The sequence below is a fragment of the Macrotis lagotis genome, chromosome 1 (assembly GCF_037893015.1).
Source record: "Macrotis lagotis isolate mMagLag1 chromosome 1, bilby.v1.9.chrom.fasta, whole genome shotgun sequence".
NCBI classification, from domain to species: domain Eukaryota; kingdom Metazoa; phylum Chordata; class Mammalia; order Peramelemorphia; family Peramelidae; genus Macrotis; species Macrotis lagotis.
Genome location: NC_133658.1, coordinates 767,047,042 through 767,060,638, shown reverse-complemented (window position 1 = coordinate 767,060,638; position 13,597 = coordinate 767,047,042). Strand labels below are relative to the sequence as shown.

The 13,597-nt window shown below is 32.3% G+C and overlaps 1 protein-coding gene across 8 annotated transcripts in view; it reads left to right on the top strand.

Moving 5' to 3' along the window:
• Positions 1-13,597, top strand: part of FAM76B (family with sequence similarity 76 member B) — a 217,547-nt gene that overhangs the window by 25,446 nt on the left and 178,504 nt on the right. For 3 of the 8 annotated variants that reach the window (XR_012474351.1, XM_074216526.1, XM_074216527.1), the window contains exons 6-9: positions 1,004-1,051; positions 1,526-1,606; positions 2,249-2,384; positions 5,231-5,332. Coding sequence is in view for 7 of the 8 variants with exons in the window: in XM_074216526.1 (XP_074072627.1) it covers positions 1,004-1,051; positions 1,526-1,606; positions 2,249-2,384; positions 5,231-5,332 (367 nt within the window). In the remaining variant the exon portion in view is untranslated. Of the gene's footprint in view, positions 1-1,003; positions 1,052-1,525; positions 1,607-2,248; positions 2,385-5,230; positions 13,470-13,597 lie in introns of those variants that run through there. The other 5 variants (XM_074216525.1, XM_074216521.1, XM_074216524.1 and 2 more) reach the window with 4 other exon arrangements.

Genomic DNA, 13,597 nt, shown 5'->3' with positions numbered 1-13,597 from the left:
CCACTCTCTTTTCCCAGCAGTTCAGTAAGGACACATGCAGAATAGTGTACTTGAAGAAAAACTAAAGTATATGAATGCAAGATTGTGAAGGACTAGATATGTGTAAGTACAGCAGAAAAAAAGTCCAAAGGTCATAATGAGTAACAAGCTAACTGTGAGTTAGGAATGTATCATAGTGGTTTAAGAAGTAAGAATACTATGATATATAAACAGTATTAAAAATTAGAATTGTGAACTCTTTAAATGTTCCAATTATGGTCTTAATCTTTACTAGATGATTGTTTATCTAATTTACCAACAGAATATGTATAGAAAATCAGGAGAATGGTTTAGGAAAGCAAGGAAAAGTTATAGGATTAAGAGAAACCAAAATGTTCTATGTGGAAAAAAGTTTTTTCACCCCTTGAGGATGATTGATGGTTTTTCAAACCCCATAAATAAAATGATACTAATTTAAAATACAGCAAAAGCAGTTTTTTATAGTAAGGAAGAGTTTTATTAGGTTCAGAAATTTTACTGAGGCGTGCCTTAATTTTTAAATTAGGGTAAAAATCTCAATTGATTTATAAGATGGTTAAATTTTAACCATCCATAACTATGGTCTTAAATTGATGGCTTTCAGACTTTGAAGTTATTGTACCCATCTGGTGATTTTCATATTCTTAAAAGACCCCATATATTAGATTGTAGCCTGGAGATGTTGGAACAAATTATAAAGACCCCCCCCCCCCCATTGCTGTGTTTTCTTTCCAGGAACCCATAAAGATGTATAGCGGAGTTCTTTGACCAAATTATTCATATGGTTTGTTTAATTAAGTTCACAAACTCTTAATCTGAAAATGGTGTAGACAAGTAGAGGATCACTATTAGCTTTGCAATTTTCATTCTAATAAATGAATCTCCTTTGGTGACAAAAACATGCTTATAAAAGTTTAATTTTGTTTTCCAATGATAATAAATATTATTAATAGATATTATTAGATGTTAATTGTGTGTATTTCAGAATCAGCAGTCTGAGTCCAGAACAAGAGCAAGGACTGTGGAAACAGAGGTAAATGCTTATCATTTCTGAACTATTTGAGTATAGTGTTTTTGCATTTTGAATATAGTTGTACCTTTTTATTTTCTAAGTTATAAATAGAATTTAAAATCCTATGAACTCCTGACTTTCAGGTTTGTGTCTTTGTGTTTTTCTCCCCTCCCCATCTGCCACTTCTGTAGTAGTTAGACTTTTTAATATCATAAATTTCATTTCAAGTGTCAGTTCAGTCCTATTTTTTCTGCAGTGGATCTATTTCCTTTTCTGCTCCCAGAGTACTTTTTTTAAAATTGTCTTCCCATTTGAATGAGTTTCTGAATCACTGGGACCATATTTTTGTCTTGTATCCCCAGCACTTTGCACAATGTCAGGCATATAGTAAGCACCTCAAAATGAGTTTTGATTGATTATATTTATTTTTTTTAAATTGATTGTTAGTACTTCTGTAGCTAGTATTCTATACTTAGGATTCTTATTTGGTTTCAGCCATAAAACCTCTGCAACAATTCAGAATGAAACTCCAAAGAAAAAACCCAAACTGGAATCCAAGCCATCCAATGGAGATAGGTAAAATTGAATTTCTTCAGTGCTATGAAATTTCAGTCCAAGAGAACAGTGATGGTTGATAGTTTACAATTATTTGATAAAGAAAACTATATATTCTATTTTAATTTCTTTGTGTCACATAGGACAGTGACCATAATCAATTGGATGTTTTTTAGTGAAAATTTAATAGAATGAAAATGGCACTGTTCCTACTGCTTTGTTTAGTCAAAAAGTGTTTTTTTGAGTATAAGTAATTTGGAAAAGGCCACATACTTTCAAAGAACATTTTCTAACTATGGGACCCTTCAGAGAAATGCAAGTTTGATCTCAATAAGTATCTTTAAACTTTTAAGTTTTGTTAGAATAGAATTATTACATAGTACATTAGCCAAACATATACTGATATTACTGTACAAATTGGCTGCCTATTGCTTTACACTAGAAATATTGACCCCCTAAAAGCTAATACTGAATTATATTTCTGCAGGTATTTGTAATGTGTGCCATTAGTAAGGTAATTTGCCAGTTGCATCCATTTCTGTCAGGTACATATTTTTTTGCATTAGCCTTAAGGATGTTTGTGGAATTGTCTAATTTATGCATTTTGAACACATGCTGTTTTTCTTGGTCTTCTGTTAATTATATTTTACTTCTTATTTTTAGTAGCTCTATAAATCAGTCAGCAGATAGTGGAGGAACTGACAATTTTGTCCTTATAAGCCAGCTGAAAGAAGAAGTGATGTCACTTAAACGTCTCTTACAACAAAGAGACCAAACCATTTTAGAAAAAGATAAAAAGGTGAGAATGTGGACCATTTTAAGTCTGGTGAGCTATTATCTTAACTCTTATTTGAGTGTTGCAAATCTAAGAATAGACCTTCTTTGACAGTGTTTATAATATTCTTTATTGGTCACTGTGCATAGTTCTATCTGAAACAGAAATATTTAATGATGGTTTTTCTTGAAACACCTACATCAAGAGAGAAGCTTGAAGTTCTTATCAGAAACCAATTAGTAAGAATTTTATTGATTTCTGAATGTTTACTATCAACACACACACACACACACACCTTTATTTATGTATATTTTATGTACATATATTTACATATATTTTAAATGTCTCCTTTTGTTTTAATGAATGAAGGTCATTCTGTGGGTAGAAATACCATTATGTGAACGTTAATGATTTAGGCAAGTAATTTACAGCTTTTAGTTTTCAATTACTCTCATTTCTTAATCTGACCAATGAGAGTCAATAATAAAAATTATCCTTATGAGACTTTTCTTTACAAGGGTCAATATATAGCAAATTATGGGTTGTAGATTTAAGTTATTCTGCACTAGGTAAATGTAAAAGACTGTTTTTTAGAAGTGAAATTAGAATACCAATTTAAGGCACCCTCATTCATTTTAATTCATGTTTTGTGTGCTTTCATCATATTTAGATGAATTAACATTCTTTCAAACTTGCAATAAATTTGAACTTATTTTTGTTGTCTAGTACTCTGATTACAAAAAGTATGTTGAACAGAGAGTTGTGTGAATTAATCTCCTTGAATATCTAAAATAATTCTCAAACCTATTGCTTCAGCTCTTTGTAATCCTAAAGAGTCTTCATTATCAGATGTTGCCTAAAGGGGAAAACTCATTTTTAAAATGGGTACTTTGCAAACTTATGTAAAAATTCATATTTAAGCAAAAATATAGAGTGGTTATTGATTATTTGATTGCCAAGTTTAGACTACTTTTCATTGTTCATTTTTTCAGTCATGTCCAACTCTTCATGACCCTTTTGGGGTTTTCTTGACAAAGATAACTAAAGTAGTTTGACATTTTCTTCTCCAGCTCATTTTACAGATGAGGAAACTGAGACAGCTAGGGTTAATTGACTTGTCCAGGGTTTAATAGTGTTTGTCAGATTTGAACTGGAATCAGATCTTCCTGACTCCAGACTCAGCTCCCTATCCATTGAGTTATCCAGCTACCCCTTTAAAAAGAGAAGCAAAAATAAATTTAAGATGGTTATTGTTTATTTGATAACCAATTTTAAACCAATTTTAAATTTCATAGAGATGAACTATAGTTTTTAAATTAGGAAATCATTTTTAATTGAAATCAGGACTCCACTTATTATGTCTAATTAACTTGAATTAAGACATATCCATTTGAAGAAATATAATTCCAAAGAAAAATGGAAATGAATTTCATTATTGTTGTGCGTTTTTAAATCGTCATAATATCACATCAATGCAGATAATTTAGTTGATTTTGTTTTTTGTAATTTATCAAGGTGATTGGCATTTTACAAATCAACAGTACTAAAAATATGTTACAAAAAAAGCATATATATCAAGTATGACTCACCAATTACATATGTAGAAATACCCAGTTCATTATTATGAATAGATTAACAATATGGGTGAGGTGGTTTGAACCAATAGATCAGATGAAAGCAGAATTTATTTGCTATTTGAATCCACAACAAAGTCAAGGATTTTAGTTATGTTATTACATAATATGTTGGACATCTTTTTGGTAATTAAATGATTGAGCTGCTTTTTTTAGCATAAAGGATTTTGCTTTATATTTGCATTTTAAGAATAGATTTTGTACATTAGAGTATGCTAGTTTTCTGTGGATGAAAATTCCATTGTTATAATAGTGTTATAGTTGGAACAGTATCTACTGCCAGCTTTCTTCAAGCCTGTAGATGTTTAATGTCCTGATTTCTCTTTATAAACATACATATAATATATATATAATTTTTATATTTAAGTGTGAGATTATTTATATGTTGATATTTTATGGGGGTTTTAGTTTGATTATGCTAAAAGTGTTTAGCTTTTATGAGAACGCAAATATATGACTTATAAATATAGCTATTATCCAAGTGACTTGCAAAAAGTTTTGAAATTTGCTGCTCCCCTTTCTTCATCCATAATACTTCTTCTGTACTCTATTTCTAACTTCTAGTTCAATTAGGAAAATCAAATATCAATGAGCAAATTGTACAATGGAATTTTTCAGATTATTGGAAAAACAGGCTTTTATTAGTTTCTTTTTGTGCTTAATGTAAAAACTTAGGGTTTTGAGGGGAGAGCAGGTTAGTTCCTTTGTTTAATTTATTTAAAATGAGAAAGAAAAATCTTAGATCATTATTTTAGTGTTTAGTTTGAAAAGATTTCCTTAAGCTTGTTAGAATTTTTTCCAATTTATACTTTTATCCAAAAGTCTATTCATTTTTGGTTTCCAATTGTTATTTTAAAGTAAAATCTATTATATAAACCACTGGCAACATAAAATGCATTATTTTTTTTTCAATCTTGGAAGTATTTTCAAGTACATAGGACACAACTAAAGTATACTGCATAAGCTGTCCTGTTTGTAAAAAATGCCAGATGTTTTTAAAAAAGCAGCTGTTTAAATTCTAAACTTCATATGTATTCAGTTGCTGACTTGAAAATATAATTCATAATAATGGATTTAGTAAGACTTAAGTATTTGTGATTTGACAAAACAATACTTGGGATAAAGTATAAACTAGATGATGGAATTCATGAAATTGCTATTAATATGAACTGCTTTGTGAATGATGCTGTAAAGAAATTGCAAATGAAATTCATGAATAATGATGTATTTTTTTAGTTAACTGAACTGAAGGCAGACTTCCAATACCAGGAATCTAATTTAAGAACAAAAATGAACAGTATGGAGAAAGCTCACAAGGAAACTGTGGAACAACTACAGGTAAATACTTTTTTTAGTGTATGTTTTTTTGAAACTATGAATTTCAAAGAGCAAAAAGTACAAATTGCCTTGTTCTTGGAGTATATCTTTTGTAAGTAAGCATTTACCCTAGGCACACATATGCAATCCCCCTACTTCATGTGTCTCTCTTTTCTTATCCATTGTTTTCCCCTACTGTCTACCATAAGAGTGAGCAGTATTTTGCTATAGGTAAAATCACATGGAGGGCAGGGGAGTATCTAATTCCAGGATCCATTTAATTTTATTTTATTTTGATTTATGAAGCAGGTTGCCTAGAGAGAAATTGTAAACAATGGTTTAAGTATGATTTCAGCACAGAAGAAAACAAGTGATAAATAATTTATTAGCAAGTCCTTATTCCAGGTCTCCCTTTTCTGTCTTTACCATTTGGGCAACTTTTTAAGATTATATAGCTTTGTGTGCCCCATACAGATTTGTTTATGCCATGGGTTTTTTGGGGTCTTTTTTTGGTTAATTAATACATTTAGAGAGAGTTGTGTTGATGATAGTCAACATGTATTGTTTTTTATAAAGACCTTAGTGATTGATTCTATTTTTTTTTTCAGGTTTATATGTTGAGTTCTTGTCTGAATTTTAAATATTTTGCAAGATAGTCCATGATTAAATACAGTAGAACTAAAGATAGCATATACATATTTTACCTGTGTTCTTTTAAGTTAGGGTTTGAATGTATTATGTAGCTCTTTCTCTTGGAGAACTCTGAAAGTTCCAATAACCTTTTGCCCTCTATTTTTTCAGTTAACTTCCATGTATGTCACCCTTAGAGCCAAATTTCTTTGTTAGATTTTTCTAATTACTTCTATAAGGTTGGGCCATCGATTCAATGGCTTTTCTACCTTCCAGTATTTATATCTGGACTTTCTAATGAAATTTTTTAAGTTATAAATAAGCTAATGTCTCAGAATAAGCAAGTAAGGAATACTATTTAGTAAGAAATTTCAGTTTGGTGATAGCTTTCTAGTTATTTTTCAATCTTAAAATTGTTGGTTTCCCTCTTCTCTCATTCCCACTGCCCCACCCTCAATGCACAAAGAGAAAATACATACAGGTTTGGGATTTTGATTTTGCAAAGTTTAAATTGACAAGCTCTCAACCTTCCTTGCTTTGAGAAGAAGTAAGAAAAAGTATCAAAATATTGATAAGAGTTTTGGAGTGTTGGAAAGAAAGTACGAAGGTAGCAAATGGTTCCGTATTAGACATAGGGGAATAAATATAGTGTTTCCAAAAAGATAAAGTGGGTTGTTGAGATATAGTAAATATTTTCTGAAATAACTTTAAGGTAGAAGGATATACACGAAGAGGGAAAAAAATGTCACAAATAGAACAGAAGGAAGCCTTTTAAATTGAGTAACAACAGGTAAGATTGAGGATTGAAACCAATAGACAGGAAGAGTTTTTATTGGTTAGGTTATAGCTTTGGAATTTAAAGTTTCCAGTATCCAAAAAATTATACTGAGCAAAACCTTTTGTTTGGATTTGGTCTTCATTGCCAGGACTTAGTCATTTGTTTTCTAAAACACAGGTGGTATAGTAGAAGAGAATCATACTGAATTGGAAAAGTCTTTTATCAGCATTGATTTCCTCATTTGTATAATTGGGATAAGTTCTCACCTTAGCTACCTCATAGAATTTTTGTGAGGATCAAATGAAATGATGTACATGAATGACGTTGGTAAACATAAAGCATAATATGGAGTAAACTAGTCTTTATTCTTAAGAATAATATTGGGAAAAGTGACAATTGTTTACAGTATTACAGTCCAGTCTTAACAGGAAGCAATGAGTTTCTCTATTAATTTTGAACTTTTATCTTTTATATTTGTTAGCTTTTGCTCTTAATGGAATCTTTTATTAAGGAAATTGTAATAATGGTAATGTTTATGTTGTATTAATAAAATTAGCCTTATAAATCTTTTTATTACAAAAGACTTTGTTTTTAATCACAAGTGTTTTTTGTCTACTACAGGCCAAAAATAGAGAACTACTCAAACAGGTTGCAGCATTGTCGAAGGGTAAAAAGTTTGATAAAAGTGGAAGTATATTAACATCTCCTTGAGGAAATAATTATTCATATTTAGTGTTCTGCTTAAAATGTAAATTTGAATAATTCTGTGAAGCCCTTAAAATTCTGTGTAGTAGAAAACATATTTTTGCATACCAAATGAATTGGTGTGTTTCCTATTCACTTTTGTAACTAATGCAGCATTTTTTTTAAGTTGTTCAAAGTACTCAAATATAATACTTCAACTGGCTTGAAGAACCTTTTTAATTTTTTGATATCCAAGAACTTTTTTTTGCCAGCAATAGTATTAAAACAGTTGTAAAAGGACAGGAAACAATGCTCTTTTTAAAAAGCAACATGCAATAAATAATAGGATAAATGTCATTTTTAAGAGCTAAAAGTAATGATTTTTTTGTTTGACCCTGCTTAACTTCAGATGATCCATTTTCAAGTTTAGGAATATATAACTTTTTGGAATAAGGAATTATAATGAACACTTAAATTTTTGGCAACTGTGTTCTTTTACTTTCTATTAAAATACAGTAAACTTAGGGAAATCATGGTGCTTTTATTAAATGAAATTTAGAAATATATGTAAATATGTTTTAATAGTTGCATCATTAGTAGTAGTCATTGAGTAGCCTAGTATTTTCATTACTGTGATAGAATTTAACATTTATTGTACAGTATCCAAGGTAAATACATGTTTTTGTTTTGTAAAGACTACTGTAGATTTTTACTTACAAGTGCCTTTTTGCCACCCAATGTTTTTTATTTATAGGAATGCTGGTCTTTTGTACATAAGGTTTTGTTTTTAAGATCATGTTTAATAAATGTTTGTATATAAATGCGTATGTACAGGAGACATGAAAAAGGAAATGTAAACTGCTAGTGAGATGCTTGAAGTTGCATTAGGAACTAGCAGACAACTAGCTCATATAGGTTTTTTAGGTCTTTGTGATTTGTGTCTATAGGATAAGGGATGGTATTGGTCCTAGTATTATGTCAATCATTTCCCAAATGATTTCATTCTCTTGACAATACTATATTTTAATTCTGCCACAATGAATCTTAGTATTTGTGTGCAGAAATATGCATGTATAGCTATGTACATAGTTCTACATATTTCTTCTTGGTTGAATATTAATATTTTCAAAACATTCTTACTACTGCTTTCCCTTCTTTTACCTGATAGATAATATCAGTGGTCACCACTGCATAGTTGGATAAATTCTAAGTTTTCTAAATTTTCTTTAAATTTCCTTTGAAGCTGTTGATTAATTTTCTTTGAATAAATGGGAATTACTAATAGATTTTGGTGGTGTTTACAAAGAAAGCTGTCCCAACGTCTTAAATCATTATTCTCAAAGCATAGTATAGGCTGATGTATGGATGATGTTAATGTAGAATGTATTTATTGGGCCTTTTTTTAAAAAAGTGACTGTGAACCTTGAATTGGAATTGGTCTGCTTTTAAATGTATCGCTTCAGCTTTTTGGGTTCACTATTTACGTAGAATGAAATCAACAATTCTTCCCCTTATATCTTAAAGGTTAAACCAGCTCAATTCTTCTCTGGGCAATCTACTTCTGCCCACCACATTTTTTGTTTTACTAGACATATCAAGTTTTTCATGTTTTGAAGTATGATCAAAAAGCATTTGAATTTTATTGCCCTTGGGAAGGGTGGCCTTCTCAAATACAGTTGTGGGTGGTGCTACTCTTTTTGAAATGGCTTGTACTTTAGTAGCTTATTCCTACAGCTGTTTAGTGTAAAATCACATTCTCATTCTCTGATGCCCTATTTAGAAGTTCAAAGTTAGGGTAGTTTTCAAGTAAAGCATAACCTGAATACTTCTAACTTGGAAAAAAAAGCAGCAATTTATTTCCATCAAGTTTTTAAATGAATATATATATATATATATATATATATATATATATATATATGCACATGTGTGCATGTATGTACATACACACATATATATATGGTTTTCTTAGGTTTAATAAACATACTGTACTTTTAGCCTAACATTTTCTGCCCTAGTTGTATTATATACTCTAGTGCATTTTAATGCTGATGAGATTTGCTACATAAAAAAGACCCTTATTTTCATTTAAAATCTTTCATAACTGGTATTTTTCCAATTTCATAAATATTTCTCATTTTACAGTGGTCATTATGGTTTTTAAGCAAACCATCCATTTTAGTAACATTCATATTCAAACTCATGGAAGTTGCTGCAATTTAAAATTAGTTTTGTTTTAAGGAACACCTTGTAATTCAATTGAAATATGGCAGCTTTGTAAATCCTAATGCTAAAATCTTTTAGGGGCTTCACAGTCTTTAGTCCTAATTTAAATATACCCTTTTTATTCCATGACCTCATTTTAAAACTTAAATTTTTAAGGTTGTAAACAAATACATTGAGTTCTAGACCATCATGTCCTGGGTCTGTAGTATATTGACAAAACGGCCTGATGTTCTTTAACTGTGGATCTGTAAAGAGAAACTATTGTGTGCTGTATTGTGCTTTTTAGCTTGTTTTCAGCTGTTCATTAGCATTGACAAGTAATAGCCTCTTTGGCTCAAGTTATTTATGTACTTTAAGCTTGTTAATATTGCAGTCATTTTTAGATAGTATTGGTCTAAATATGCATTTTGCAGTGAAGCTGTTAAGCTGTTCACATGTATAGATTATTGAAATACTGTACTTGCACACATCTGACTGTTGACATTTTGTACTTTTTCTAAATCCAATATTTCACAATAAAAAGCTTTCAAAAACATGTTCTTTATCTTATTTTCCTTTTCCCCAAATAATAAATTAAAGATTAAGAGTTCAGTTTCTAATTCCACAATCTTTCATTATGATATTGACCAATAGATTAATGTATTCTTTGGGCTTCATTTTTTTCCTATTTTTATAGTTTAAAAAATTTGTGTTAACATCATTTGTTCTTTTTTTAACTTTTCAAAATATATCTTGCTGCATCCTCATCAATGAAAATGTAGTGAGGCATCCCTTGCTATAGCCAAAAAAAGGGGGGGGGGGCAGTTCCACAAAACTAACCAACATAGCAAGTCTGATGGTGTATGGTCTGCTTCCCATCCATGCAAAGAAGGAAATGTCCTGCATCTTCATAAATATTTAGTTTTTATTGTATCCTGTTTTTCTCTATTCGTTTTACATCAATCTATTTAAGTTCCCATAATTCTTTTTTTTAATTCACATTCATTGCTTCATATAACAACAGGATTCATTTACATTTGTGTGCCATTGTTTTTATCCAGTTTCTATAATCTATGAGAATCTTGGTATATATCAAAACTTTCCCTCGGGGATATTTGCTTCTATCGGTGGCACCTGTGGCTAAAGGGACATGAATATTTTAGTGATTTTTTTTTTTAACCATAGTTTCATTTATCCCCAAAGTCCATCCAATTTTGCATCTGTCATCTTTGCCAATATGTGCCTAGTGTGAAGAAACCTTAGTTGTTTTGATTATCATTTCTCCTTTGACTCTTTTGCTTCATTCTTCTATTTAGTTAATTGTTTGCAGTTCTTTTTTGAGAAATATTTGTTAATATCCTTTGACTTCCCATTCTGGAATAAATGCTTTTCACTTTATATATTTTCCTGCATCTTTTTTTTTTATTTTTTTGATTCATTTATTTTTATTATTACGATAATCTTGTGAGAAGACTTCCTAACCTCAAAAAAGAAACCTCAAGAATAGTGAGGAAGAAATGTGTATATCACTCTGTGGTCACATTCCAACAACTCTGTCACTAGGGAGAGTTGTCTTCTTTATCATAAGTCCATCAGAGAAGTTGCTTCACTTTTTTTTTTCCACAATTGCTATTACTAGCTGTACTTCTACTATATTCCTCCCCATTCTCACTTCTATTCTTTCTCTCCTTTCACCTTGTCCCTGCTCAGAAGTGTGTTGTATCTGAGTTCCCCCTCTCACAATCTTCCCTCTCTTCTATCATCTACTCCCCTCTTACCTCCCCCAATTTTCCCTTATCCCCAGCCCTTTCCTCTCATTTTTCTCTCAGGTAAGATAGATTTCTATACCCTAATAAGTGTGTATGTTCCTCTCAGCCATTTCTGATGAGAATGAAGGCTTACTCATTCCCCCTTGCCTTCTCCCTTTCCACTCCATTGAAAAACCTTTATCTTGACTCTTCAGTGAAATATCTTAGCTCCTTCTTCCTCTCATTTCCCTTCCTCCCAGTATTTTCCTTCATCACCTATTGACTCCATCTTTTTACTATATTATACCATCATATTCGACTCCTTGTGCCTTGTCTATATATGCTCCTTCTAACTGCTCTTATGATTGAGAAAGTTCATGAGTTATCAATCTCTTCTTCCCAAGCAGGAATACAATCAGTTCAACATCATTAAGTTCCTCATAGTTTGTCCTTCTCATCCACTCCCTCTATGCTTCACCTGAGTCTTGTACTTGGAGATCAAACTTTCTGTTCAGCTCTAGTTGTTTCAATAGGAAAGTCTGAAAGTCCCCTGTTTAATTGAAAGTCCATCTTTTCCCCTGAAAAAGGATGTTCAGTTTTGCTGGGTAGTTGATTCTCAGTTATTAACCAAGATCTTTTGTCTTCTGGAGTATCATATTTCAAGCCCTATGAGCCCATAATGTAGCTGCTGCCAGATCCTGTGTAATCCTGACTATGGAGCCATGGTAGTTGAATTTTTTTCTAGCAGCTTTTTTAGTATTTTCTCTTTGGCATAGGAGTTTTGGAATTTGGCTATAATATCCTGGAAGTTTTTCTTTTGGGATCTCTTTCAGTAGATGATGAGTGAATTCCCGCAATTTCTATTTCACCCTCTGCTTCTAGGATCTCATGGCAATTTTCTATTATTATTTCTTGAAAAATGAAGTCTAGGCTCTTTTCCTGGTCATGATTTTCACGTAGCCCATAATTTTTAAATTACCCCTCCTGCATCTGTTTTTGAGGTCAGTGGTTTTTCCAATGAGATATTTCACATTTTCTTCTAATTTTTGGTTCTTTTGGTATAGTTTTATTTCTTCCTGATTTCTCACAGTCATTGACTTCCTTTAGTTCCTTTCTGCATTTGAAGGAGTTATTTTCTCCAGAGAGCTTTTTTATCTCCTTTTCCAGCTGGCCAATTCTGCTTTTAAAGGCATTCTTCTCATTTGCCTTTTGTTTTGCTTTTTCTATTTGGCCCAAACTGGTTTTTTAACATTTCATTTTCTTAAGCATTTTTTCATATTTCTTTCACCAAGCTGCTGACTTGCTTCTTATGATTTATCTGCCTTGCTCTTATTTCTCCCCCCCCCCAACTTTTCCTCTACCTCCCTTAAATTACTTTTCAGAGCCTTTTTTAAGCTCATCCATAGCCTGAGCCCAATTTCTATTTCTCTTGGAGGTTTTGGATATTGAAGTTTCCACTTTGGTATCTTCTAAGTATGTATTTTGATTCTCTTTGAGACCAAAGTAATTTTCTATGGTCAGATGCCTCTTTTTCTGTTGTTTGCCCCTTTCCTCAGCCTGTATCTGATTTACTGCATTTCCAAGACTTTGAGAGCTTTTGGGGATAATCCACAGGGACCTTAATTCCTCCAAAGTCTTAATGAGAGACTTTGCTCTCTTGCCTGTGCGCTGGTATGTGAACAACCACAAGTCTTCCCTGCTGCCCTGGAACTGTAAGAAGGGTCCCTGCTCTACTATGGTAGTATGGGGACCCAGACTGCCACCTGGATCTGAGTTTGGCAGACAACTTGAGTCTTGCCCCAGGGAGAGCAGAGAGACCTCTGCAGTTTCCTACCCCCTTAGAGGGCTGGGAGCTTTGGACGTGCTCACCACAGGCTGTTCTGTGGCCAGCTTACTCTGGTGCAGCAGAGTTCTCTCACCACCCCTTCAGGTTGTCCCCAGTGAGCCCTGGGCCAAGAAGTCTGGAAACCATCTCCCTCTGCCACAGACCCAGGTGCTGCCAGGCACCCAAGCACCACACAGGCTGTTCATTGAAGGCTGGAGCTGGTTTCTTTGGCCCGGCTGTGCTGCATGCAGCCCTTTCCAACTCCTGAGTCCTGGTGAAACAGACCTTTCCTATGGATCTTCTAAGTTGTCTTGGACTGGGAAATTGTATCACTCAGTCTTTCTGTGGGTTCTGCCCCTCTTGGTTTCCATATGTCCTCTACCTTCCATAATTACCTATCATCTTGCTTTTTAAAGTTA